The sequence below is a fragment of the Eptatretus burgeri genome, chromosome 18, assembly GCF_056783735.1.
Source record: "Eptatretus burgeri isolate ZD-2024b chromosome 18, Ebu_testis_v1, whole genome shotgun sequence".
In the NCBI taxonomy this organism is placed as follows: domain Eukaryota; kingdom Metazoa; phylum Chordata; class Myxini; order Myxiniformes; family Myxinidae; genus Eptatretus; species Eptatretus burgeri.
This window is the reverse complement of record NC_140978.1, coordinates 27,042,432-27,068,500: the sequence shown is the minus strand read 5'-3', so window position 1 is coordinate 27,068,500 and position 26,069 is coordinate 27,042,432. Positions and strand designations below refer to the sequence as shown.

The window sequence follows — 26,069 nt, the reverse complement described above, 5'->3', positions numbered from 1 at the left end:
AACTAGCATTCAGTCGTTCACTTTCCACAAAGGTTAAACATCCCAAAAAACATTTTCCTTCCATATCACAGGTGACCATATCTCTTCCCTCCAGGAGAAGTGAAAGCCACTTGAGCTTGAGGGGCAAAGACTGAAAGCACCCTTTGTGCCTCAAGTGGAACTGTAAGATGACCCACAATGTCACGGGAATATTATCAAAAGGATAACTCTGCAAAGACTATTGTAGAGGCCAAAAAAACCCCACAGAAACGGTGTCCATTTTTAGCACTCGAGCTGGGAGGGGTCGGACCTCGTCTGTCTGGGGGGGGGGGTTGTCATAGGCGAGTGGTTTGAAACTCAAACAACGATCAAAGTCTTTTGAGGTGGAAAATATCCTTCCCTTACACCTAGAAGTTTGTTTTGAGTCCAGAGGTGGACAGGAAATTGACTTCATTTTTGCATGAATGAAAAAACACACACCATCAATAATTGTAGCTATGGTAGTGTGTGTGGGAAGCGGATGTGAACTCTCCACCCTCAGAGCAGGCGTTTACAACATAATTAACACACCGACAATGGATTATTATTATTATCATTTGGCAAAGTTTCTGGAACTGCTATTGTAATTATGTCTCTTGGTGTCGCCGTATACATCACACAAAAAACACATCTGATGCACGAGCTCGACACCTGGAAAAGGGAAGGATTATTTCTTTGTTAGTTTAATGGTTTGTTCTACCTCCTTGTAATAACACACATCTCTGATTGTGTGGGCCTTGGATGTGTGGTCCAGAGCAATACCTCGGCTGTGTTCGAAGTGCCGCATGTCGGAGGTTAAAATGGTGACTGCAAGACAATCATATTTGGAGAAGAATCAACGGAATCAACAGAAAGTTAATCCAGGTATGCTAACAACCCATGTGGAAAGGACTAGGAGAAGCTGATGTTTCAGGCATTAACCCTTCGTCAGCGCAAGCCATGGCGGTTAGCATACCTCAATCATCGTCCTGTTGATTCCATCAACTGTTCCACGAGTCCAGCGACACAGATCGATGCAAGCCTTCATGAGCAAGACTAGTTCTTCATTGGTATTTGGATAAGGTGGACTATGCAAATGCTACATCCAAACAGTGCCCTTTGTGTGCTGGAGTACTCACGCACACTGACCACATTCACGAACGTTCAACCAGGATTAAAAGCAATGCATACTCCTCTCTGAGAAAGTGTTCGTGCTGGGTTCTCACCAGGGTCGAGCCAGGCTTGGAAGGTGAGTGAGTACAGAAGCTGCTGCAGTACAGACCTAGGAAAAGGGTATGGCAGGAGGATGTGGAGATTTACTGGACAAACAAAGAAGAACCCATATGGTCTTGCTGAAAAACAACATGTTAACTTGCCCTAACCTGGTTAATAAAGTGCACTGGAGGCAATGAGTAACAAATGTGAATTTAACAATGTGTCGAAGTGGTTAGAATGTGGAAGAATCACATCTCAAAAGACTAAATTCCACAGCATGGTTGTCATGGGGTCTTTAGAGAAACTTAAAATCCTTGTGGATGACTAAGGGGCTTTTTCATCATCACCAACTGGGTCCATCTCATCATCTTTGTCATCATGAAAAGCGTTAGAAAAAAAAAAACACACGGAAGCTCATGAGCGACAAAAAGAGTTGGCGGTACAGGGTGAGAGAAAGAACCAAATAGACAGAAAAAGGACACCGGGACTTCTTACCAGGCAGCCGCCGACGTCCACCAAGCCAGGTTGAGCAAGTTGGCAATGCTGGGCTGAACAACAGTCAAAAACACAAACAATTCCCTTCCTGTGATTCTGTCCAAATCATAAATGGCCACACTGAAGTTGTACTTCACTATCCAAGTTTAAATATGATGAATATTTTTGTTCGAGTAATGTATTAACTTCAATATCATATACAGTAGAAATCGATACAACATCTTAAATGTGAGTGGAACGGTAAACAAGCTCACTAAATGGGGAATCATGTCACTTGCACTTGAACATAGCCTGGAAGTTTAGGATACTTCTTCTGTCATGTCATTAACTGTACAATTCATTATCTCACAATATAAACAACTATCATCTTGCATGCGACGGTATGCCAGACCCATAGCATCATTGTTCTCCAACTCGAAGGAAAAGGCCGAAGCGTATAAGGTAAGGACAGTTCACCCAAGCATAAAAGTGTCTCTGAGATCGGTTAGAAAATGAAGACATAGATTTCTCGAAGGGGGAGGAGTGGGGTGGGGGGGGAGGGGGAGTGGGGATGTGTGACATCATCTTTTTTTGGCTCCTTAGCGCATTCAGATTAGGAGTTTTCTCATAACATCCCGCTCTCTCTCAGTGTACGTATCTCAAAAAAGTGGTTCTGTGCACCGAACGTGGAAAGGTTTCTTCAATGAAACCCGATAAATTGGGAGAATGGTTTCACCCCTGAAAAATTGATGAGAATGTCCCTCGATTCTTTTCAGACTTCATGGGAGAGGCTGAGCTGTTTAAATAATGGACATTGAAGCAGGCAAGGGTGAAAGTACAAGATAAATAAAGAATAACCTTATGCACATTAAGGGTATTAAACAACACTGCAAGATGCAAGTAAGTGTTTCATAATCTGGCAATTGGAATTACATATGATTGAACAATCAAATTGCCTACGTGAGGTCCGTGACTGATGCCATTTATGGTACGAGGTACAATGGTACATGACTGGTGTCATTTATAGTGTAAGGTACACAACCGACGTCATTTATGGTGCGAGGGACACGACTGATGTCATTTATTGCGCGAGGTACACAGCGGATGTCATTTATGGTGCGAGGGTCACAATTAATATCATTTATGGTATGAAGAACATGACTGATGCCATTTATGGTACGAGGTACAATGGTACATGACTGGTGTCATTTATGGTACGAGGTACAATGGTACACAACGGATGTCATTTATGCTGCGAGGTACATGATTAATGTCATTTATGGTATGAAGAACATGACTGATGCCATTTATGGTACGAGGTACAATGGTACATGACTGATGTCATTTATGGTGCGAGGTACACAACGGATGATATTTATGGTGTGAGGTACACAGCGGATGTCATTTATGGTCCGAGGTACACAGCGGATGTCATTTATTGTGCGAGGTACACAGCGGATGTCATTTATGGTGCGAGGGTCACAATTAATATCATTTATGGTATGAAGAACATGACTGATGCCATTTATGATACGAGGTACAATGGTACATGACTGATGTCATTTATGGTACGAGGTACAATGGTACATGACTGGTGTCATTTATGGTACGAGGTACAATGGTACACAACGGATGTCATTTATGGTGCAAGGGACACGATTAATGTCATTTATGGTATGAAGAACATGACTGATGCCATTTATGGTACGAGGTACAATGGTACATGACTGATGTCATTTATGGTGCGAGGTACACAACGGATGATATTTATGGTGTGAGGTACACAGCGGATGTCATTTATGGTCCGAGGTACACAGCGGATGATATTTATGGTGTGAGGTACACAGCGGATGTCATTTATGGTGCAAGGTTCATGACTGACGTCATTTATGACCTTTCCCATACTCTTATTAACCTTTCCCATACTTTCCCATGGTGTCATTTATGGTATGAATAACATGACTGATGTCATTTATGATACGAGGTACACGACTGATGTCATTTATAGTGAGAGGTACACGACTGTCATTTATTGTGCAATGTACATGACTGATGTCATTTATGGTATGAAGAACATGACTGTTGTCATTTATGATACGAGGTACACGACTGATGTCATTTATGGTGAGAGGTACACGATTAATGTCATTTATAGTGTGAGGGACACGACTGGTGTCATTTATGGTACGAGGAACATGACTAGTGTAATTTATGGTACGAGGTACACGACTGGTGTCGTTTATGATACGAGGTACATGACTAGTGTCATTTATGATGCAAGGTACACGACTGATGTCATTTATGGTGCGAGGAACATGACTAGTGTAATTTATGATACGAGGAACATGACTAGTGTCATTTATGATGCAAGGTACACGACTGATGTCATTTATGGTGCGAGGTTCAGATTACTGTTGGAATTGCTGGTGTGACGTCGATTACCGACGTCATTGGAAGTGTATGGTAATTACTGAGAGAATAGCTTTGGACATCAGTTCAAGAGATCTTACCAGCTCAGATGAACTGGACATGGAATGGTCAAGGATCTTCAAAGGAAATGCTACATGTGTATGAATGAAGTTTAGGGAGTGGACAAAACATGATTGTACTCACAATGTGCACTCCTCGAGGTGCAGCATCTGTTCGAGGCTCTGTGTCTGGGTCGCACACAGATTGGAAGTCGTACGAGGTGACAATGCCATACACGTAGAAACTGTACAGGGCCCGCATGAGGCCGGGATTCACGACTCCAAAGAACTTTCCAATCTGCTCATTGGAAATAAACAATATTGATAACTACAGAATAAGCAGGTCACTTCAACACTGGCATCATGCCGAAGGTCGTCATACCAATCCCCGAAAACGTCTGCAACCCTCTCACCCTCCACCCAGCATCAGATACCAACCTTATCTTGATGGTCATCTTGATTCGATAGAACCAAGAAGCCACCATCATCCAGAAGCACACATTCAAGTTCCTGTGGAGGGGAATAAAGGAATCAAACTACGGCAATGGCAATAAGAAAGAAAATAGCAGCACAGTAAATTAAAGGAAGTCATCTCTCACCAATTTGAATAGATATGGTTCAGAGAGCACAGCAGACTCTACGATAATTATTGTAGAGGACTCCACTGAAGGTGGAAATCAATTCACTGCTCTTAACAAACGAAGCAGCACAACTGTGCTTCACAAACCTCTCTGACCCTTAAAGTAACTTATGCAGTGAAGTGCAATGGAGAGTAGGAAGGGCAACTGAAATGGCCTGAAACGGTGTTCATAAATTCCTGTTTATTGACCCAGGTTTGCCTCCTGTCTTTGGTCCATTCATTAAAATGTCGAGAAGACAGTCAGATGGAATCTGCCCAATGTAAAGAATTCCTGATAAACTTGATTCAGATTCCAACGCCATTAAATAGTAAAATGAAGGTGAAGGAGTCTTCTATATATTATTGATGGGGTAGCCATTTTCTTCCAGTGCTATCCTTACTAATGGAGAACAACTGTACTCCATGATATACTCATTTGGAGGGGGGGGGGATGAAATTGGACCCCAAAATAGGGAAATTAATATTGAAGAAAAGAAGAGGAGGAAGAATGATAGGAGAGAGAGAAAGCAAGGAAAGGAGGGTTGAGAGAGTAGGGAGAGAAGGGAAATAAGTTTTGAAAATAGGAGCAACGAAGGGGCATGTATGGAGCAGGAAATGTACCATATCAGTGGCATAGCTGCGCCCCCCAAAAAACGATGTAACCAGCAACCACAGGCTGCACACGAGAGCTACCGACCTTACACCTACCATATGCACAAATTGGCAAGATTCACATCATCCGGATCCTCCACTCCATACATCTAGCACATAATATATATATATATATATATATATATATATATATATATATATATATATATATATATATATATATATATATATGAATACATATACGAGCGGAGTGTGCTTACACATCGTGTAAGCATACGAACAATACTTCCCCATTGTCTCGAGTCGCTCACCTGCATTTGATGTTTTCATTTATTTTTATTCATTTATTGATATTTTCATTTACAGATGTTGTCCGATGATTCTGTGAAATTTTTCTGGTGTATCAGCTTCGATGTCCATCGGCACACAAAATTTCAGCTTTCTACGTCACCCAGAAGGTACCCAATCTTTTATATCAGTCAGTGAGTCGGTGAGTCAGTGAGTCAGTCAGTGGTAAGAAAGAGCTTTATACATTACATATACTGTAGCTCATTCTGAGCACTGACCTCACTTACTGAATGACTCACTGACTGATATTAAAGATCGGTACCTTCCGAGTGACGTAGAAAACTGAAATTTTGCATGCCGATGGACATCGAAGTTGATGTACTCTTCTCTTCCACGTGCGCATTATGATGTACTCTTCCACATGTGCATTATTCCTGACAGGTGGCGCTGCAAACGGTTGACTTGATCACATTTTTGAGGCACTTTGTTTTTACCTTTATACAGTACTATTACGACAACTATGACTTTACTACTTTAATGGTCCAATTAATCCCACCTACTTGTGGGATAAGATTACTCTTTGCTGAAAGGACACCGTGGGTTCTTTAACGGCCAAAAACCAATGCTTATGCCCGACTTCATGTCCACCCGAGAGACAGCGCGCTCATCGATACAATACCCTGCCTGCGAATCATCAATCGGACAGTTTATCGTCGGTCTGGAATGAAACCCAGACCAGACAGCGCGAAGGGAAGTGCACTTCCTCTGCAATAAGCCATCAGGCATTTTTTTCAACCTTTGTACCCACTCAAAACGAGACCTGGTAGCGTAATGGTTAGAGCATCTGCTCTGAGCCTGGGAAGTCGATGGTTCAGACCCCGGCCGAGTCATATTAAAGACTTTTTAAAAAGCATGTGCTGCTTCCTTGCTTGACGACCAGCATTTAAAAGAGCATGGACAAACAATGCTGGGAAGACAATGGCAAACCACCAAGTATAACCCTTGCCAATAAATTCCGTCAACAGCTCCAACGCTCTGTATAAGAGTAGGGTACATCAAATCAATACCTACTCAAAGGCTTTGACGTGATTCGGGTGGCTTTCTTCATATTGAACGCATAACCTTATGATCATTTTGCTCAACTATATTGAAAACAGTTAAGGAAGTTGTGGAAATGCAAGTATATACATGTCTCCCAGCCAAACAAAAGCTCAAAATTGTAGTGGAAATGTCTGCTGGTACAAAAGGACAGTGCAGATAAAATGCACAAACAGACAGACATGATCCATGACACAAGGACAGTAAGTAGACAAAACGTGTTCTAAGTGGGTCTTACATTGACAGAAGCTTCACAGTCCATCTCGCAGCTGCCCAGGCCTCCACACTGCAGACACACAAAAATGGATGAGTATAAATAACACCTTGGAGAACATTAACATGTTATGTTCGCAGGTTGTGGAGATGTCCCATGCTTTAATACCATGACAAACACATTAGCAGAGTCCTTACTCCAAACACTATTTGTCCAACAATGACATATCATGCAGAGTTGTCAGTACCAATTGTTCACCTTTTTCCTTTGTGGTCCTCCATCAATTATATCCCACTCAATATCAATCACCAATTCAATCACAAGTAACAATATCTGCTTCCCTTATCTAACAACCTATTAGGATGACACATTAATGGTTTAAGTTAGTGCTCCCATCACCATTCTTGAAACACTCACCATCCGCCTCGCTGGTGCTTCACCCGTTTGGTTTGTAGCTAAGAACTTGAACTTGGTCGTCCATGCTTCCTGGTCGAGTTGGACCCCAATGACTGAAACAAAACACAAAAGGAAGGATGTGCAAAGATGGGTCATACTACTCCTGCTTGTCCCAAGTTAAAGCTGCAAGTTGAAGTTCAGGCAGACATCATCAGAATTTAAAACACAATCGAGTCAACAGATAAACTGCTTGTACAAACCTGCTGGCTTGAGGGTCTTCCCATCAATAGTCACTTCAACAGCCAAACTGGCTAATACACTGCCAGTGAAGTTATCATGGCTACTTTCTGTACACACAACACCAGAATGTTTAATGAACAACATCGCACCACAGGTGGTGAGAAAGCTCGACAGGTAAGATGCATCGAGGTGAAAAGGCCAGAGTTAGGCATTCCAGAACTGAAGAACTGGACAAAGTCAATAGGATGAACCAAAACTCAAACGAGTTAACTATTACAATGCTAATCTCACTGGAAGCCTGGTGTTGGCTTAGTGGTTAGGGTGGTGGCTTGGGATCCCAGGGTCCTGAGTTCAAGCCCCGTTGGGCCACTGAATTAACACCAGGGGGTTGACTCAGCCTGTCATCCTTCCGAGGTCGGCAAAATGAGTACCAGTGTACTGGTCCCGGTGTATGCCCCGGTAAGAATAGGTGTACCATATCCCTGTGTGTCGTAAGAGGCGACCAGGGTTGGCGTCAGGAAGGGCATCCGGCCATAAAACATTGCCTCAAGAAAAAGCCAAACCCCTGCACAGCAGGGAAAAATGGCTGTAAAAACGGTCAATCTCACTGGAACTGTTCAGAATGATCAGTTAGTTGGAAATCTAGAGATATCAGAACGAGAGATATCAGATATATATATATATTTTTTTACAGAGATGTGGACAATGGTTTATTCAAGTTTGTCTTTTCCAAACGGGTTGGCTTCTCCCGTTGTGTTAATGATGGCAAGCTTACAGCTTCAGGTCACGTCCCCTTTGGTATCCTTCAGTATCCTTGAATCTAGTTTTCAGTTGTATACTCGGCGGAGTGACCATCGAGTTATTCTGACAAGTGCACATTAGTCATGGGAAAATGAGAATTGTGGGATATACCCCTCTCCAAATTTATATCTAAGTGATTGGGGGAAAAGGGAAAAGTTTCTGACCATCCTCCCCTTCTCCCACACTCCCAATTTTACACGGAAGTGAATGGGGGAAAAGAAAAGGACTATTTGAGTCTGCTCCTAAAATATCACCCCTTATAAATATCACCCCTTATCACCCTAAAATATCATCTCAATGCTTGGTATCTATATTAACACAAGGGGGGGGGGGACATTTTAAGGAAAATGTAAAAATAGAGGGATGAAATCTCAAAAAAAAAAAACAACCAAACAAGGTAGGAATGACACCACATTACGATTCCACAATATGATACCATAATCCTCTTATGGATGACCATCACGACATCTTTTGACATTTTACTTTTGTTGTGGCATTGTGTTGGATGAAGAAGAAGAATGAAGAAGAATAATAACAATGATGAATGACAACAAAATTACAATGCCACAATAAGCTTCTTCTGGTTTAGCATCACGATATATTTTGACATTGTTCCATAGCAATCCCACACCAAAAGTAAAATGTCCTTCCTTGGCACAACCGAGCTCTTATCCACCCACAAGGTTTTCATCCACAGTTTGATGGAGTGCAGCTCTCTCATCTGAGCTAGCTCCCATGCCTCACATCTTGACATCTTGCTCAGCTGATGCCATGGAAACCAACGCTTTCAAGATCATTGGAACCTCTTGCGATCAAGACGAGTCTGTGGGCTTATCACTTCGCCATCGCGGACAGGTCAGTGGACTCTGTGTTCCTTCGGGTCATTTCTGGTCTTGCACCCTCTGCCCTCTCCATACCCTGTCCCCACAAAAGTATCTGCAGGACACATGTGGCACATCAGCAATTTCCTCCTCGTGAAGCAGCCTAAATCCAGAACCACTGCTCACCTCCACTCATTTATTACCCTCTTTTTCCCACCTGTGCAACCACCTTCCACACTCTCTTCGATCACATTCTTCTCTCTCAGTCTTCAAGATAGCTGTTCACCACCATCTCAAGTCACCCCCATCCAAAGCCATGATCGTTTCTATACCTTTTAAACCTCCCCCACCCCTCCCAAAATTTTACTAATGTATCCATTTTGTCCACCCCTAGCATTCTCTCCTAACCCTCATCGTTACCTGGATTCCTTGCTTGTCTGTCTCCGTCAACCTTCTCCCTCCGCCCTGCCATTTTGGTTTCCCCTTTCTCCTGCTGTTCCCTTCATAATGTTGTTTAGTGGTCTGTTCTGTGTCCTAGCTCTTCCACAAGCCTCGACCATGAGAGAGACGGAGAAAAAGAGAAAGAGAAAGAGAAAGAGAGGGAGGTGAATAAGTATCAAAATATTGCATTTGATGAGATTCAAAGGAGAATAGAAGAATTACAGAAAATAAAACAAACCGAACGAACTGAGGAGCAACAGAAGGAATTAGTAGCTGTGACGAGTGTGTTGCTTTTAAAAATTAGGTGAATGCCCATATCATTGCTCGGGAGGAGATTTAAATGAGAGTCGAGATGAAGGAGAGGATGATATGAAAGAAACCAAGGAAGAAGGAAAAGTTTATGTAGTTGATGATGTTGGTGTTATTGACTTTGGTTAAAGTTTTACAACTTTTTCCAAAATAAATTGAGGAGAGAGTGAAGGTGTTTATGAGGATACTTCATATTTTACAAATCAAGATTCAAAGTATATGCTGAAAGCGAAAAAGATTTTCACACTCTGTTGATGTTGAATTGTGAAATTTCTTACAAATAAATAGAATGGCTTAAAATATGATTTATTCTCATAAGTGTAAAAAAAAAAACCGACACTAAAAATATATCATAAAGTAAAAACAATCGAGTTATACATCATGCAGATCTAAAAAGCAGGAATTTGTCTCCAAATGTGATAACCATAAAACCGGGGGTGATATGCAAAAGTTTGTTTTTTTTTATCAAGAAGTAAATTTACAACAACTGGGATTCTGGGGGAATTACACCTTATGGGATATTCTTTCTGTGAACTGGGAACAAACTCGGATACAAGGTTAAACGAAGCTGACAATCCCAAACTGTGGAGCAGACCTATAAATAGTGTTAACGAAGCTTGTATGAAGCAAAACATTGATTATTGTAGAAATAGCACTACATTGGATGAAAAACACAAAGCGGATAGAGAAATGTTGCATCAGCCATAGCACGGAGCTGATTAATGACATAAACTGAAGTTTAAAAGAAGGAAGGTCTTTTCCAAAGTGGTTGATTGCATATGGTCTGCTGACTTAATTGAACTCAGCAATGATAAGAGATACAAATACGCTTTAACCGTTATTGATTTAAGTTCCTTTGAAAAATAAATAGGATATACTCTGATGTTAACTTTCAAACAGATATCGAACAAAAGTAAAAGGCAGCTGAATAAATTATGGACTGATGAATGAATCTAGTTCTACAACAAAACATTCATGAAGATCCTTAAGGATAATGGAATTGCATTACACAGCATGGAATTGTGAGAATATAAAAATAAAATCTTTGATGTACTGATGTTCCTTGGACTTGTAAACTGCATTATATGAAAAGAGAAGAAATCTTGTGGGTTCGTTTGACTCACAGGAACTTCAAAAAATAAATAAATAAATAAATAAACAATGTCCCCATACCTCAAAGCAAGACTTCAGCAGGTTAAGCCATTAAAGACAAGAAGTCGGCGCTTCACCAAACTCTGTTATATACCGCTGTGAGCACTCGAGGACCAAGCTCGGGACAATATAACAGGGGCATATGCCGGGGGTATTGGTTATTCAAATCTAAATCCAACCCGAGCCATCAAACCCTAACTCAACCCCAACCCAACCCTAACCCTGGCATTCAAACCCCAACCCAACCCTAACTCTAACCCCATGAATCATTTTTCCAGTTAATATGCAGGTAATCAACCACAAATCGAGGAACCTTGGGACTGAAGGGTTGCCGGCTTTCAGGATAAAAGACAATGAATCTCAGGATTTTGGACTGTTTTTGGCAATAAAACAAAGATGTACACACCGTGTGTTAGTTCATTGGCTTAAATACACTGCTAAATTCCCGTCGTCATCGTCACACTCGTCATCTTGCTGCTGTTCTGGTGTGATTGAGCAATAAGAGTAGTGAACATTTGCCGTCTGAACACTTCAACTTCCAGTACCCCACATTACGAACAATTCATTTTTATCTCAAAATTATAGTTTTAGTTTGAAAATTTGGTGGTTTTAAGGTAAAACCAGATTTTAGGATCCCGGATTTGTGATTAGTTACCTGTATATATAGAGATTAAAAAACAAACAAAAAACCAGTTCAATAATACTAAGCGAATACAGTCATTCAACTCCACAAAGATTTTTTTTCTTTTCTTCCAGTTCTGTCTTGAGAACAAAGTTTCAGGCCTTTTAAGTCCGAGATAGAACCCCAAAGCAAATTTTCCAAGATAGAACCCATGAGCAGAGTCTCCCAGATGGATCCCAGAAGCAGAGTCTTCAAGACAGAACCCAGAAGCAAAGTCTCCAAGATAGAACCCAGAAGCAAAGTCTCCAATGTAGAACCCAGAAGCAAAGTGTCCAAGATAGAACCCAGAAGCAAAGTCTCCAAGATAGAACCCAGAAGCAAAGTCTCCAATGTAGAACCCAGAAGCAAAGTGTCCAAGATAGAACCCAGAAGCAAAGTCTCCAAGATAGAACCCAGAAGCAGAGTCTTCAAGACAGAACCCAGAAGCAAAGTCTCCAAGATAGAACCCAGAAGCAAAGTCTCCAATGTAGAACCCAGAAGCAAAGTCTCCAAGATAGAACCCAGAAGCAAAGTCTCCAAGATAGAACCCAGAAGCAAAGTCTCCAAGATAGAACCCAGAAGCAGTCTCCAATTATCGAACTCCTTTTGTGATTTTTCCAATTTTGTGAGTGTCCCAGGTTGGTCTCACATTGTGGGTCTTCAAGGTAGTATTCATTTGTGGGTCTTCAACATCGACATTGTTTTGTAGGTCTTCAACATAGATATTGTTTTGTGGGTCTTCAACATCGACATTGTTTTGTGGCTCTTCAAAGTAGAACTCGTTTTGTCGGTCTTGGTCACTTAAAAAGTCTTCAAACAAATCTATGATTTCACCTCTCGTTTTGGTAAAAAAAAAAAGGTGTTTTCATTCCATATCTCCAATACAATTTGCTCAACATCGTTGAGGTTCGAGTCCAAAACATCAATTTGATTGTGGAGATCAAAGGTAGAACAAGCACTTCATATCAACGGCATTTGGAAGTCGTCCCAACTCATATAGGTAAATTCCATTCTCACAAACATGCCACTGAGATCCAGACGAGGATTTAAATACCTAACAGTTGTCTTAAGCTTATATAGATGTTGGTTCAGTGGTGGTGTGGTTATTGGTGAGAGATGTGATTTGTTTAGGCTAATCCAAGCAACTCTAAACATCATGCCCGCACTTTCCCGAGCAATCCATCCATCCATCCATTGGGACCATACTCTGTGCAGAGCGTTTGTGCTGCCGAAGCAGTCTCCTTGACTATTGGACACAATCCTGGACGGGTGTCCACCCCGACACAGTGCACCAGCATGCTGGTACTCATTTTGCCGACCTCGGAAGGATGACAGGCAGAGCCAACCCCACCTGGTATTAATTCAACAACCGAGTGGGATTTGAACTCAGGACCCTAGGATCCCAAGCCCACCACCCTAACCATGAAGCCAACACCAGGCAATTTTCCCGAGCAATGTTTCACAACAAGCATTATATCATTAATTTCACATCAAAATATATCACGTGAGAAATTAAAAAAAAATCCTTCAGACAGGCAAGCTGGGATTGTATGTGGCAGGAAATATAGGCAAAGATCCAACAGATTCCCAAAGGGTATGAGCCAGCTCAACACCCAGAACATCCTGTTCATTGTCTATCAGTCACTTGTTGACATTGTTCTGAGACAGCATCAATTTCTTGCAGTGTCAAAATTTTAAAATATCACTAATGTATTTGGTAAAATATCTGTCATGTGTTTCAGTCAAATAATAACATTAAGTTTACAGGAAAATATTTAAATAATTAATCATTAATTTAACATTGAAACCATTGGGGAGTGGAGCGGGGAGCTCAGACCATAACATGAAGAGAGGTTTATCATTTAATCTCTGCTCAACAAAGATATTTAACCCAAGAAACAAATCCCAACATACTATCTATTAATATTCTCGATGGTGATAAAAGCCAAAAGAGACTAAAACACTTTGATAGACTCCAAAACAACCAAATATCTCTAGGCTCTCTTTTTGAGTTCAATGACCAGACACCATTGGTCTTTACAATTAATTAATTAGCTATTCAGTGCAGCCTGTGGCTGCTGGTTGCATATCTTTTCTGTGGGCACGGCTGTGCTGCTAATGCAGTGCCCTCTATTACCAGTACACTGGTACTCACTTTTCTGACCTCTGAAGGATGACAGGTTGAGTAAACCCCACCTGGTGTTAATTCAATGGGTAAAAGGGGCTCAAATTCAAGACCCTAAGATCTCAAGCAAACAACCATAACTGTTAAGCCAACACCTGGCTTACTTAATTAATTAATTAATTAATTTGAAGATGGTAAGATATTTCGAGATGATAAGATGCTAAGATGGGGAGAAATGAAAGTGTGGGGGTGGGGAGGGGGTGAGGGGGTGGTAGGGTGGGGTGGAGGAGTGGTTGTGAGAATACGGTGTGGATGGTCAGAAAGTGTGAAATTGGGAGTGGGGACGTCTCATAACTCTCATTTTCTGACTACTTACATGAAGTGAGAGAGAATAGAAAGAGATAGATATATCTCTTTAGGGCATTACCATGAATCACCCCAAAAGGTGCAGTGGAGAGAGAGAAATACGGTACAAGGGACCATCTTTAATTGCCTATAAAAATGTGGAGGGAGGGAGGTTGAAGGGGGGGCTAAATGAGAAAAGGAAAAAAATGGAGCGGGGCAGCGGAGAGGAAGGAGAGTCGGACAATGTGGGAAAAGTTGGGAGAGAAGCAAATATAAATTTGGGAGAGATAGGAGTAATGGAGGGAAGGGAAGATTCTTGTATGCAAAATATGGGGGTGGGGGGGGGGGAGAGGTGGGTCAAAATATTCCTCCACATTTAGATTTGTAATAAGCGGATAACCCTGAAGGTGAGATAAGAAATAGACAATGGACAGCATCGAGATAGGAATTCGGCAGTCACCTGGAGTGTACGGTGGTTTGTAAACCGAGCCGTTGTTGTTCAAGCTGCGCTTGTAGGTGCTTGCATTGTATGGTTCAAGGGCTTCATCCCACTCCGCTGCAGCACTGAGTGTGCATAAAGAAAAGTGAAGCACTTACACAACCTGGTGACTGACACCAATGGCATTTAATTTTTTTTTTTAATTCAGAAATGATTGCATTGCTATTCGAAAGATCTCTCAACTTGACATTATCCCTTCAAGAAAGAAAAAAATCGACTAAATCAAAGACAGAACAGTATTTACAAATCCATATAATTGTGATATCGACATTATGAAACCTTTGTGACAATACTCAACCCTCAGCTATCCATCCCAGGAAGGTTGATAATGTCAACAGCCACAAGGAAATCAACAAAACGCAGGCATCCAATGGACAAAATCACTTTCACACCTGTTCGGGTACACCTTCGTTATTCCAGAGTCTGTGGTCACAAACAAAGCCTTTATCCCAATCCTAGAGAAAAAAAAAAGGACAGAAAAAAAATGAACACAGCAGTCAAAACTGACCTCCAGAAGTATCCCAAAATGGTCCAACAGAAAGTCCCAAATTTTCAAATTGCTTAATAATGTGGAGAACACCTTCGACCCATTGTAAAAAATTCCAACCTTCAAAAGCAACGGTGTTTGAAATTAGCTTGCGATTTAAACCCTCCTCTGTGTGACCATTTTGGGATTAAAAACATCCCAAAAATGTTTTCACGTTCTAATCGACACAAAGGTCAGGATAGATCCGTGACCTCCAATCCAGGATTATACCACCGTGAATGTGAGCTATTACCTACGCTCAAGTGTACATACCCCTGTCGATCGACATTCACCCAGGTGGTTTCCACCAACTTGGTGGTGATGGAACTATCCAACAGCAAGTTGTAAACCAGGTCAGATTCACCTGCAGGGAGAACATCTCACATTCATCTGAGGTCATCCACCATCAACACGCATGAATGAGTTTGCCATCGATGGATAATACAAATGTAAAGACAACTTGATACAGATGTAAAGACTCAATGGAATAACTGAAGATGAATCTTTGGATGGTTAACCTGCACTGAAATGGAATTTGGGGAACAGATATACATGGGACATGGAAATGAAGGTTAGATAGAGAAGTAAGGATTATGGGTAAGCATGGAGTGGTTAATCAACCCTTTCCAAGTACTGCAGGAAAATGGGATTGCATGGACAAGGATTCCACAGCCTCGAGAAGAAAGGGACAAAAACACTGGATGTAAATTGAAGGGTGGTATCTATATTCATAAATGTCAATGTGTGTCAATGTGTGTGTCTCCTCCATAACTCCAAAACTATAAAATCAAGCAGCCTGAAGCTTTGCGTGCATACAAAGAAACCCCAAAGGAAGTGCAGGAGTGAAAATTGGGTGTTTGGGGTAATTAAAACACTCCTTTTGAAGATAATTAATGGCCATATTTAATTATATCCTTCATCAGGCGATCCGAGGCCACCTCACATCTGGGGCCTTAAGGCATTTCCTAGGTAACCTCACTGGGGCCTGAAGCCGCCATGTTTATTTGGCCTGCTCAACCATGCCTCGACTTGGAACAGGTCACAACGATTTCTTAACAAAAGTATTTTTTTCCACTTTCCTCACTCATATAATCGAATGCCTGATCTTAATACCTACGGATCACTGTATACATCACTTCTGTAAGTACTATAGTTTTCAAATTAGGAGCTTGGAGTGATTTCATGCATTTTATGATACGGTTTTCTCCGATCTACTCTCACAGACTAATTAAAGTAGATCATCGAAATATTATTTCAGCTTTTAGGATCGATATCGTGCAGACTAAGTGTCAAAATCTGTTGTGAAATCTGATAATTTAAAGAAATAATGAGTCTTATAACTAAGCTGATATACCTCTATATTTTAAGCAAGCAAGGCTACGTTACCTCCGCAAGATGGCGGATTATCTGCAATGTTTAGATCACGGGCGACAAGGCTACGTTCCCTCCTTCTCCATCGATGCACAAGAAAATGTGAAATTTCCAAAGCATTAAACTCATCTTTTCCTACTGTTTGGAAATTATATTGAGTGAACAAAAAAATTACGAACGTGCCAAAATTGACCAGCTTCATTGAGCTAAAAGATTAAATGCATTCATTGCCAGGCCTCGTGCCCTGTCCCCCAGAGGGACTGCCGATCCATAGCGTCTGCCAGATCTGTGTCTATATATTCGGAGGTTTCACGATGTGTTCCACGGGAAATCAAAACAAATCTGGTGAAAAAAACGGACGTTTAAAAAAAAATGTTATAAAGTTTGCGAGGACCCCGAACCGATTTACCAGGTGATGTGTGCACAGATGAGCAGTCAAGATGGCGGATTATCTGCAATGTTTATTTCATGGGCGATTGAACTTTGCAATGTCTCCATGGTTGTTCTGCATTAAGCTGCAACTCTGTTGTGGATAAAGTCATTGTTTGAACGAATTCATTTTATTTCATTAAGTGCTGCGTGTGTGAAGATCGGCTATAAAGTTAAACGGCACCTATATAATATGCAACGACATCCTGACCAACCGTTCCCGAAAAACTACTTCATTGGAGTGCTTCCATGAGTGCTTAAGCCACTTGCCGACTGCCTTACAGTCGATAGTGGAACCACGCAATGTCTTTCTGAGCGAATTGTTCACTCACTGTGGATGCTTTTGCCCGCCACCTCATTCTGAGCGAGTGGTTCGTGCTCCGCCACCCTGAGCGAGTGGTTCACGCTCCGCCACCCTGAGCGAGTGGTTCGTGCTCCGCCACCCTGAGCGAGTGGTTCGTGCTCCGCCGCCCTGAGCGGGTGGTTCGTGCTCCGCCACCCTGAGCGAGTGGTTCACGCTCCGCCACCCTGAGCGAGTGGTTCGTGCTCCGCCACCCTGAGCGAGTGGTTCGTGCTCCGCCGCCCTGAGCGAGTGGTTCGTGCTCAACCGCCCTGAGCGGGTGGTTCGTGCTCCGCCGCCCTGAGCGAGTGGTTCGTGCTCAACCGCCCTGAGCGAGTGGTTCGTGCTCAACCGCCCTGAGCGGGTGGTTCGTGCTCCGCCGCCCTGAGCGGGTGGTTCGTGTTCCGCCGCCCTGAGCGGGTGGTTCGTGTTCCGCCGCCCTGAGCGAGTGGTTCGTGTTCCGTCGCCCTGAGCGAGTGGTTCGTGTTCCGCCGCCCTGAGCGAGTGGTTCGTGCTCCGCCGCCCTGAGCGAGTGGTTCGTGCTCCGCCGCCCTGAGCGAGTGGTTCGTGCTCCGCCGCCCTGAGCGAGTGGTTCGTGCTCCGCCGCCCTGAGTGAGTGGTTCGTGCTCCACCGCCCTGAGCGAGTGGTTCGTGCTCCGCATACCTTTCTGTTCATAAAGCATATCTATATATATCTATCTATCTATATCTATATCTATATCTATATCTATATCTATATCTATATCTATATCTATATCTATATCTATATCTATATCTATATCTATATCTATATCTCTCTCTCTCTCTCTCTCTCTCTCTCTCTCTCTCTCTCTCTCTCTCTCTCTCTCTCTCTCTCTCTCTCTCTCTCTCTCTCTCTCTCTCTCTCTCTCTCTCTCTCTCTCTCTCTCCCTCTGTCTCTCTCTGTCTCTCTCTGTCTTTGGACATATCCGGATGGTGGTTATGTCTGGACGGTGTTTGTCTCCGGATGTGTCTGGGCAGTGTTTGTCTCTGATTGTGTCAGCATGCGAGTTTGTCTCCATACGTGTCCTTGCGGTGTTTGTCTCTGGCTAGGTTGGCTCCAGACGCGTGCAGGCAGTAATTAATGCTCCACCGCACGTCTGCCTTCCCTTCCTCTCACCTCACACTGTCTTCCCTTCCCCACCCCTCCTCGCTCCCCCTCCCTCCTCTCTCCCTACTCTCTCCCCAACACCCCTCTCTCCCTCTTCCCCTCCTCTTTTTCTCCCTCCTCCCTTTCTTATTCCCATCAGCGAAGTGACAGGTGGTATATTCTAGTCAAGAATATATACAGACAACCATAAGGCCATTCAAGTAGTGTACATGGCCAAGTCATGGGGCCAGGGACAGCAGGATAGCAGAGAGAACTAGGGTTGCAAAATCCTTCGATGGAACCACAGTTACTTGTACATTGCAGGACATTTTCACGCAAGGTAATTGTCCACTGTGCAGCACAACTTCCATACTCAGTATACAACTCCTGAAATTGTTCAAGTCCAATTGTGAGTTTCTTGTTACTTCCACAATTTATGATTTAAGGATTATGTGCACTGTGTAATGTGCATAGACTAACATTATTGACCAACAGTAAAAGTACATTCTTGCTTCGGCACATAAAACACATAACACAGAGGATGCAGTACAGGACATGTGCCCTCTGTGATACAGAATGTCTGTCTTACAGTTTTCCGAATCCGGCTTGTTCTTTTGGAGCTCGGCGAGGAAGTTGAGGAGAAACTCTGTGTTGTTTTCCGACTTCTGCACTGTCTTACAGAATTCCCTGCACAGTTCATAAGTAGGAGAGAAGAGTAAACATGCAGTAAAATAATTATGTCGACAAAACTAACATAATTTGTGTTTGTTTTCAGTAATGTGCATGTTTAACAACGGATTTCTGAAAGTCAGGAAGCCCAGGTTCAACAGCGCGATGACATCATTACATACGTGGCACTCCGCATTGTAAAATATTGGGGCGGTTGGGATTACATATCTTAAAAGAAGAAGGTGGCGTTGCATAATTGAAAACAGCTCACTGCAATGGAAAATGTGGGGACAAGAATACTGCACTGTAAAAGGTGATTTGTAATACCCTCTCCCAGCTGGAGCGGTGCTACGTGATTCACATTTACAAAGAGAATTTGTGTCCCACCCCCCACCCCGAGACCACCGGCAGAGAAAAACACCCCGATACACTAATTGGGGTCATGCTGATCCTATATAGCAAGTGTAGATGTAATCGGCCCAGTACTGTCGGAGGAGCAGTGCGACAAACATACAAACAAACACACACAGACAGACGCACAAACACCGGTCCGTGAATGATGGATGACATGTAGAATGTTTTTGATAATTTGAGAATATGTAAACAATTCCATTAAGAAAAAGATTAAATGAAAACTTATACGTCTCTTAAATGTATTCATATCAAATTGTTGTCAATATCTCGAATAACAATAAATGAAATTTAACATTATTTTTTAGACATACATACATACATACATACATACATACATACATACATACATACACACACAGAGTCTTAGCCAGTGTGTCTTATTCTGATACACCTTGTTATCAATTCCAATAATAATGTGTCCAGTGCGTCTTTTATCTTCAGATGATGTGTTGCCTATTGTTGCAGCATGGAGTTACAATGTGAGTTGTGTACTGGCTCAACAGGTTGTGCATATTGTGGAGTGGAGCCACGAGATGAACAGTCACCATGTCACATGGTGTCATTGCACCATATATGTTGGTGCGATGCTTTACCTGGGTGCTATGAACACGTGTCCAATCGGTTCACTCAAGGATCGTAATAAGCTCTCTGCATCTGTAGGTGGACATCAGGAAAGAGGCACACTCAAGATAAGTCGAGGCTGGACGAGAAAGCAGCATCAGGGAACATTTGTTGAAATCTGGTTTAACACTCTCTCTGGAACGGCGTTGAGCAATAATAAACAAAATGTTGCCTTTACTCGCCCCAAAGGAAGGGAGAGGAAAGGCAGAATTTATTGGCTCCAAAACAAGCTCATTATTGCATGGGGAAAAACACCTGCAAAACCATGGTAATGAAAAACAATTGATCACGCACGCACGCACGCACACGCACGCACACACGCACGCACACACGCACACGCACGCACACACACACACGCACGCACGCACGCACGCACGCACGCACACACACACACACGCACGCACGCACGCACGCACACCACACACACACACACGCACGCACGCACGCACACGCACACACAGGGAATGTGCAGGAAGAATTAGGATTTAAATAAGCAAAAGTCTTCCATGACTGATTAAACGAGGATATTTGGGATGCATGCAAGGATGAGGGTAGAGGAGAACGTGCAAGGTGTATCATGTGTGGAACTTCATATTAAAGAAGGTAATAGAATTGATGGAAAGGTGAGAGAAAGGTTAGGTTTAAAGGACTACCTGGATTAGGTGGTGATGTAATAATTTTACACGAGGGGTAAATGGCCGTGGGAGTGGGGAGCATGGGGGGGGTGGGGGAAGAGGTGTTTGGGCTAAACCTTGGGCCGTGCTTTGGAGCTGTGACAAGCAATAGTGCCACGTGTATAAGTAACACGATGACAGAAAAAAATGGCCGAATACACTGCATGACCAGGTAAAAATACCAAAAATCAGTGCTACAGTACAAGACGTCTCATGCTAGGAAGCATTCAAGGGAGCACCTCAATTGTTTATGAAATGGAGAAAACTGCGGCAGGCATTTTTGAGGGTCCAAAAAGGCTTGAACTAGAAAACAACAAAAAAAAAACTAGGCCTTGTCGGATGAAAAAGGATGGTCATGGAAGATGGAACATCAACCAGCAGATACTTGCCGTCATTGTTTATCGAGCCTGTGCGAGTCCAGTGAGAAAGGAAAGAAGAAGAAGAAGAAAAAATGAAGAAAGGACAAAAGGAAGGAAAGAATCAACAGTAACTTCATAAACAAGGCTGACGATGAAGAAGAATTGAACTGAAGTTTGTTATTTGTCCACAAAAATGAAACATTGCACGAACAAAGCTCACAATCTTCGGATAAAATATTGCACAATTGATTTCGAAATGCAATTAAAACTAGAAAGCATCTCGAAATGCAAATCCCGTCCGCATACACTTTGCACTCAAACTAAACTCGATGAAAACGACAGTTTAAAAAAATTGTTCGTTTTATTAATTTGTCTTCTCCACAATCTCATAATTAAGGTTTGTTGAAGATTTGATGACAAAAGCTCAATTGGTAAAAATGTTACGGCCTCGACATACACACCGAATCTCAATGGTAAACAAGGATTTCGATTAAAACATTTATGGCTGGTCGACCACTTCACCGATGACATCGTCCTTACAATTCTCGATTCCCCATTGGGAGTAGAATGAGATGTGCCAAGTTTCAAATTTTCCGATCAGCGGTTTCAGCGATTGTAATGCTTTAATTTTTTGTGTTTAATCCATGATGGCTGCCACATCACATAACTTATGATGTCACAATTATCATTAAAATATTCTCCATGGGTGGTCGCTCCTACCCTGAAAATTTTGCGGCAATTGGACAAGTGGTTGCTGAGAAAAAGCATAATAATAAAAATAATAATAATAATAATAGAGCAGAAAAAGCCCCAAAAAGGGTCGAATAATAATAATAATAATAATGACAATAATAATAATAATGCAAATTAGTTTAGTAAAATGAAGAATTTGACTTCTGCATATTCTCATCATCAAGCTTTGTTGAAAATTTGATGGCAAAAGCTCAAATGGTAAAAAAGTTACAGTCCGGACAGACACACAGAAGTGATTGCAAAACCCCGTCTTCTGCTGCGATGGGACAGGCTAACTAGAACGGCACTTGGAGAGCACATCATGTCACCTCAATACATTCATTCTGAACAAAAATACCACGTTAACTGAACACGCGACAATTATAGCCCACTATTACGGCTCATACACCCAAATCATCCATGCACCCTATTACGTCACAGTTTCTTGGCATGGGTTATGAACGTCATAAATTTAATTCTCCACTTACATTCGGTCAGAGATCAGATATAAAAAGTTTCAAATTTTTTGGATAAAAAGATTTCAATTTAACCAATTATGGCTGGAATACCACTTTACCAATGACATCATCTTTATCACCCTATATGCCCTGTGGGGAGTTGATGACATATGCCAAGTTTAAATTTTTTTCGTTGAGCGGTTTTGGAGAAAATGATGTTCAAATTTTTCTTTTAATCCAATATTGTGAGATTATATGTGACCTATGACATCAGAGTTAGCAATAAAATATTCTCCATGGAGAGTCCCTCCGATGTTTAATGTTTTGCATTGACAGGACAAGCAGTTGTAGAGAAAAACATTTTTAAAGTGAAAATATATAGACGCGGACACACAGAGACAGACAAACAGGGGCATTGCAATAATCTCACATCCCCTTCAGGGTGAGACTGAAAATAAATGATGGCAAAAATAACAGCAATAGCACAACAAAAACCCACAGTCAAATTGTCAACATTGAACAGAGAGACAAATTTAACAGACAACGATAGTGTCAAGTAGAACGGCACTTAGTAGAGCGCATACATCCACCAGGCTGAAGAGTTTACGTTTTGTATCCCACTGATAGTATGGATCCAGATCCGGCCTAATCTAATCGGCTTGTTCTCGCTACCGAACAAACTTATCCATCTTGTTTTGTCATAACTTGTCCACAACATTTTGAAATATCATGTTATGTATTGTTTTCGGCCCTTTTTCTCAAGAGTGAAGAATCACTTATGAAATTAAAAAAAAAATTCTCATATCCAGATCTGGATTTTCACAAAAATGTAATTGTTTCATCCTTGACACACACCCAACCTGTCCACCAAGTTTCATCCGAATCCATCCATAACTTTTTGAGATATGCTGCATACAAATATATATATATATATATATAAGTTTTAGCCCAATCACTCAATGGTGAAGAATCACTTTAATAATTCCAGTGGCTGGATCCGGATCCGGATCTTCACCAAAATCTAATCAATTCATCCTTGTCACACACTCAACTTGTCCACCAAATCTCATGTGAATCCATCCACAACTTTTTGAGATATCCTGCTCACAGCCAAACAAACAAGAAAGACGTCATGCAGAGCATGATAATTTCATCAAAAAAATAAAAAAAATTGGTAGTTGAATTCAGTAACCTGATATATAAATCCTCTTGAAATGTAAAATCAATCGGATGAAACACAAGGAAATTCGACACAGGTGGAGGCCATTCAGCCCATCATGCTTGAGCCACATCAACACCACAACGATTTCTCAACAGCAGATCAAAATAAGAAAATGCAAAACGCTTTTTTTTTTTTAATTAAGTCTTTTTTGTGGGTTTTTTTTTATTTGTAGCTTTTGTAGGTTTTTATATTTACCCCCCCCCCTCCCCAAGAGAAGGGGCATGGGCTTGGGTAAAAAACACACATCAACGACATCACCCCTTGACGAGATCCCCACCAACAGCACTCCGTACACATTCACACAATCACCCATCAATGCTCAAACTACCTAAAAGTCCTGTGTCAACATCCCAATACCCCTCGATCCCCATAACTCCGAGGTCCCTATAAAATTATAATTTAAACTTGTCGACTGTTTCTGCCGCCACTACCTTTCCAAGGAAACCATTCCATGATTTAAATACTCTGAGTAAAAGTCCCCTGCCCTACCACCGTCTTAACTCTCCTCTTTACTCTCAGGTCCTATCACTGTCTACTCTGCTGAATAATTCATCTGAACTCATTATGTTTATGCTCTTCATTATCAAAAAACATCTCTATCATATCACCTCATCACCGCCTCCGTTCTAATATATAAAGCCCTGTCTCCTTCAGCCGCTCCTTGTAGCCGAGTCCAGCTCAGAGCGGAATCAATCTTGTAATCCTGCGCTGAACCCTCTCTATTGCATCAATGTCCTTCCTGAGTTGTGGTGACCAAAACTACACACAATATTCTACATGTGACCATCACTAAATTCCTGTATAATGTTAACACCACCTTTTTTGATTTATAATTGATCCCCCTGCGAATATAACCTAAAACCCGATTTGCTTTACCTATATCTGCCTGGCACTGTGCTGCCTGCTTACCTCCTGTATCTATTACCACCCCCAGATCCTTCTCCTGTGTGACACGCTCCAAAATTACCCTTTACATCCTGTAATCTCTATTTTTATTGTTCTTTCCCATCCCCAACACCTTACACTTGCTCAGGTTAAATTCCATCTAAAATATTTTGCCCAATCTATGCAAGTACCAATACTTTCCTGAATCTGATCACAACCCACTCTGCTCTCCACCTTACCTCCAAGCTTTGTGTCATCTGCAAATTTGGAAAGCCGACTCTTTACCCCATTATCCAAATTGTTGATGATAATAACGAATAGTAATGGTCCGAGTACTGATCCCTGAGGTACCCCACTACTTACATCCTCCCAGCAAGACATCCTCCCACTCACAGCCACTCTTTGCTTCGTCCCACTAAGCCAGTTTGCAATCCAATTAGCTACCTGACCAGTCACTCCCCAAGCCCTCACTTTGGCCAACAACCTCCCATGTGGTACCTTATCAAATTCCTTCTTAAAGTCTACATATACTATGTCCACTGCCTTTTACTCATCCACCCAATCAGTCACTACTTCATAGAACTTTAAAAGATTTATTAGACAGGAACTGCCTTTGGTAAACCCATGCTGACTACCTTTAATTAGCTTGTATTTATTTAAATGATTCCTCAACTCGTCCTTAATTAATGTCTCCAACATCTTCCCCACAACTTAAATAATGGTGTTACATTTGCGACTCTCCAATCCTCCGGTACCTGTCCTGACTCCAGTGAACTCTTTAAAATATCGGTTTACATCTCGCATACCTGCTCAGCCACCTCCATCAATACTCACAGGTGCATCTTTTCTGGCCCCGGAGCCTTATCTACTCTGAGATTACCCAGCTGTTACTTTACTTCCTCCACTCCAACCTGGATCTTCTGCAAAAGCCATTTCTCACCTCCTTGATAGATACTCTCAGCTATTGGCAATTCTCCTGACTGTTCTAGTGTAAAAGTTGAAGAAAAATACCTGTTTAATAAGCCTGCCATCTCACTTTCCTCACTAACCACTCTCCCGGTGCTATTCCTCAATGGGCCCACATTGGTCCTAACCAGTTCTTTCCCCCTGATGTATTTAAAGAAAGCCTTGTTATTATGTTTAATATCCTTAGCCATGTCCTTCTCATACTCTTTTGGCTTGCCGAGTTATTTTCTTTACTTGCCTCTGTTTACGAAATGAAAAGTGAGGATTTTAAAAATCTCACCAAGTTGTTGACATTTGGCCTATGTTGACCTTTTGGCTGATGTTGAACTCAAAAATAATTGGTGGTTGAATTAAATGACTAAATCTGCAAATCCTCTTCAAATTTCCAGTCAATTGGATGAAAATCGATGATTTTCGAAAGCACACCTAAGTTGTTGACCTTTGGCCTAAGTTGACCTTTTGGCCCATATTGATATAAAAAAACAACAGGCTTCTTGCTGATGATGAACTCTACCAGGTG

General features: G+C 41.8%; 1 protein-coding gene across 12 annotated transcripts in view; it reads right to left on the bottom strand.

The window, feature by feature from the left end:
• Positions 1-26,069, bottom strand: part of CACNA2D2 (calcium voltage-gated channel auxiliary subunit alpha2delta 2) — a 206,011-nt gene that overhangs the window by 18,882 nt on the left and 161,060 nt on the right. For 10 of the 12 annotated variants that reach the window (XM_085864352.1, XM_085864355.1, XM_085864354.1 and 7 more), the window contains 13 exons: positions 21,317-21,334; positions 20,226-20,286; positions 19,139-19,236; positions 15,575-15,665; positions 15,168-15,230; positions 14,737-14,840; positions 7,642-7,728; positions 7,403-7,494; positions 7,010-7,057; positions 4,593-4,664; positions 4,300-4,452; positions 1,708-1,760; positions 1,224-1,279 (listed from right to left, as the gene is read on the bottom strand). In XM_085864352.1, the coding sequence (XP_085720478.1) occupies positions 1,224-1,279; positions 1,708-1,760; positions 4,300-4,452; positions 4,593-4,664; positions 7,010-7,057; positions 7,403-7,494; positions 7,642-7,728; positions 14,737-14,840; positions 15,168-15,230; positions 15,575-15,665; positions 19,139-19,236; positions 20,226-20,286; positions 21,317-21,334 (996 nt within the window). The remainder of the gene's footprint in view (positions 1-1,223; positions 1,280-1,707; positions 1,761-4,299; positions 4,453-4,592; positions 4,665-7,009; positions 7,058-7,402; positions 7,495-7,641; positions 7,729-14,736; positions 14,841-15,167; positions 15,231-15,574; positions 15,666-19,138; positions 19,237-20,225; positions 20,287-21,316; positions 21,335-26,069) is intronic. The other 2 variants (XM_085864353.1, XM_085864356.1) reach the window with 1 other exon arrangement.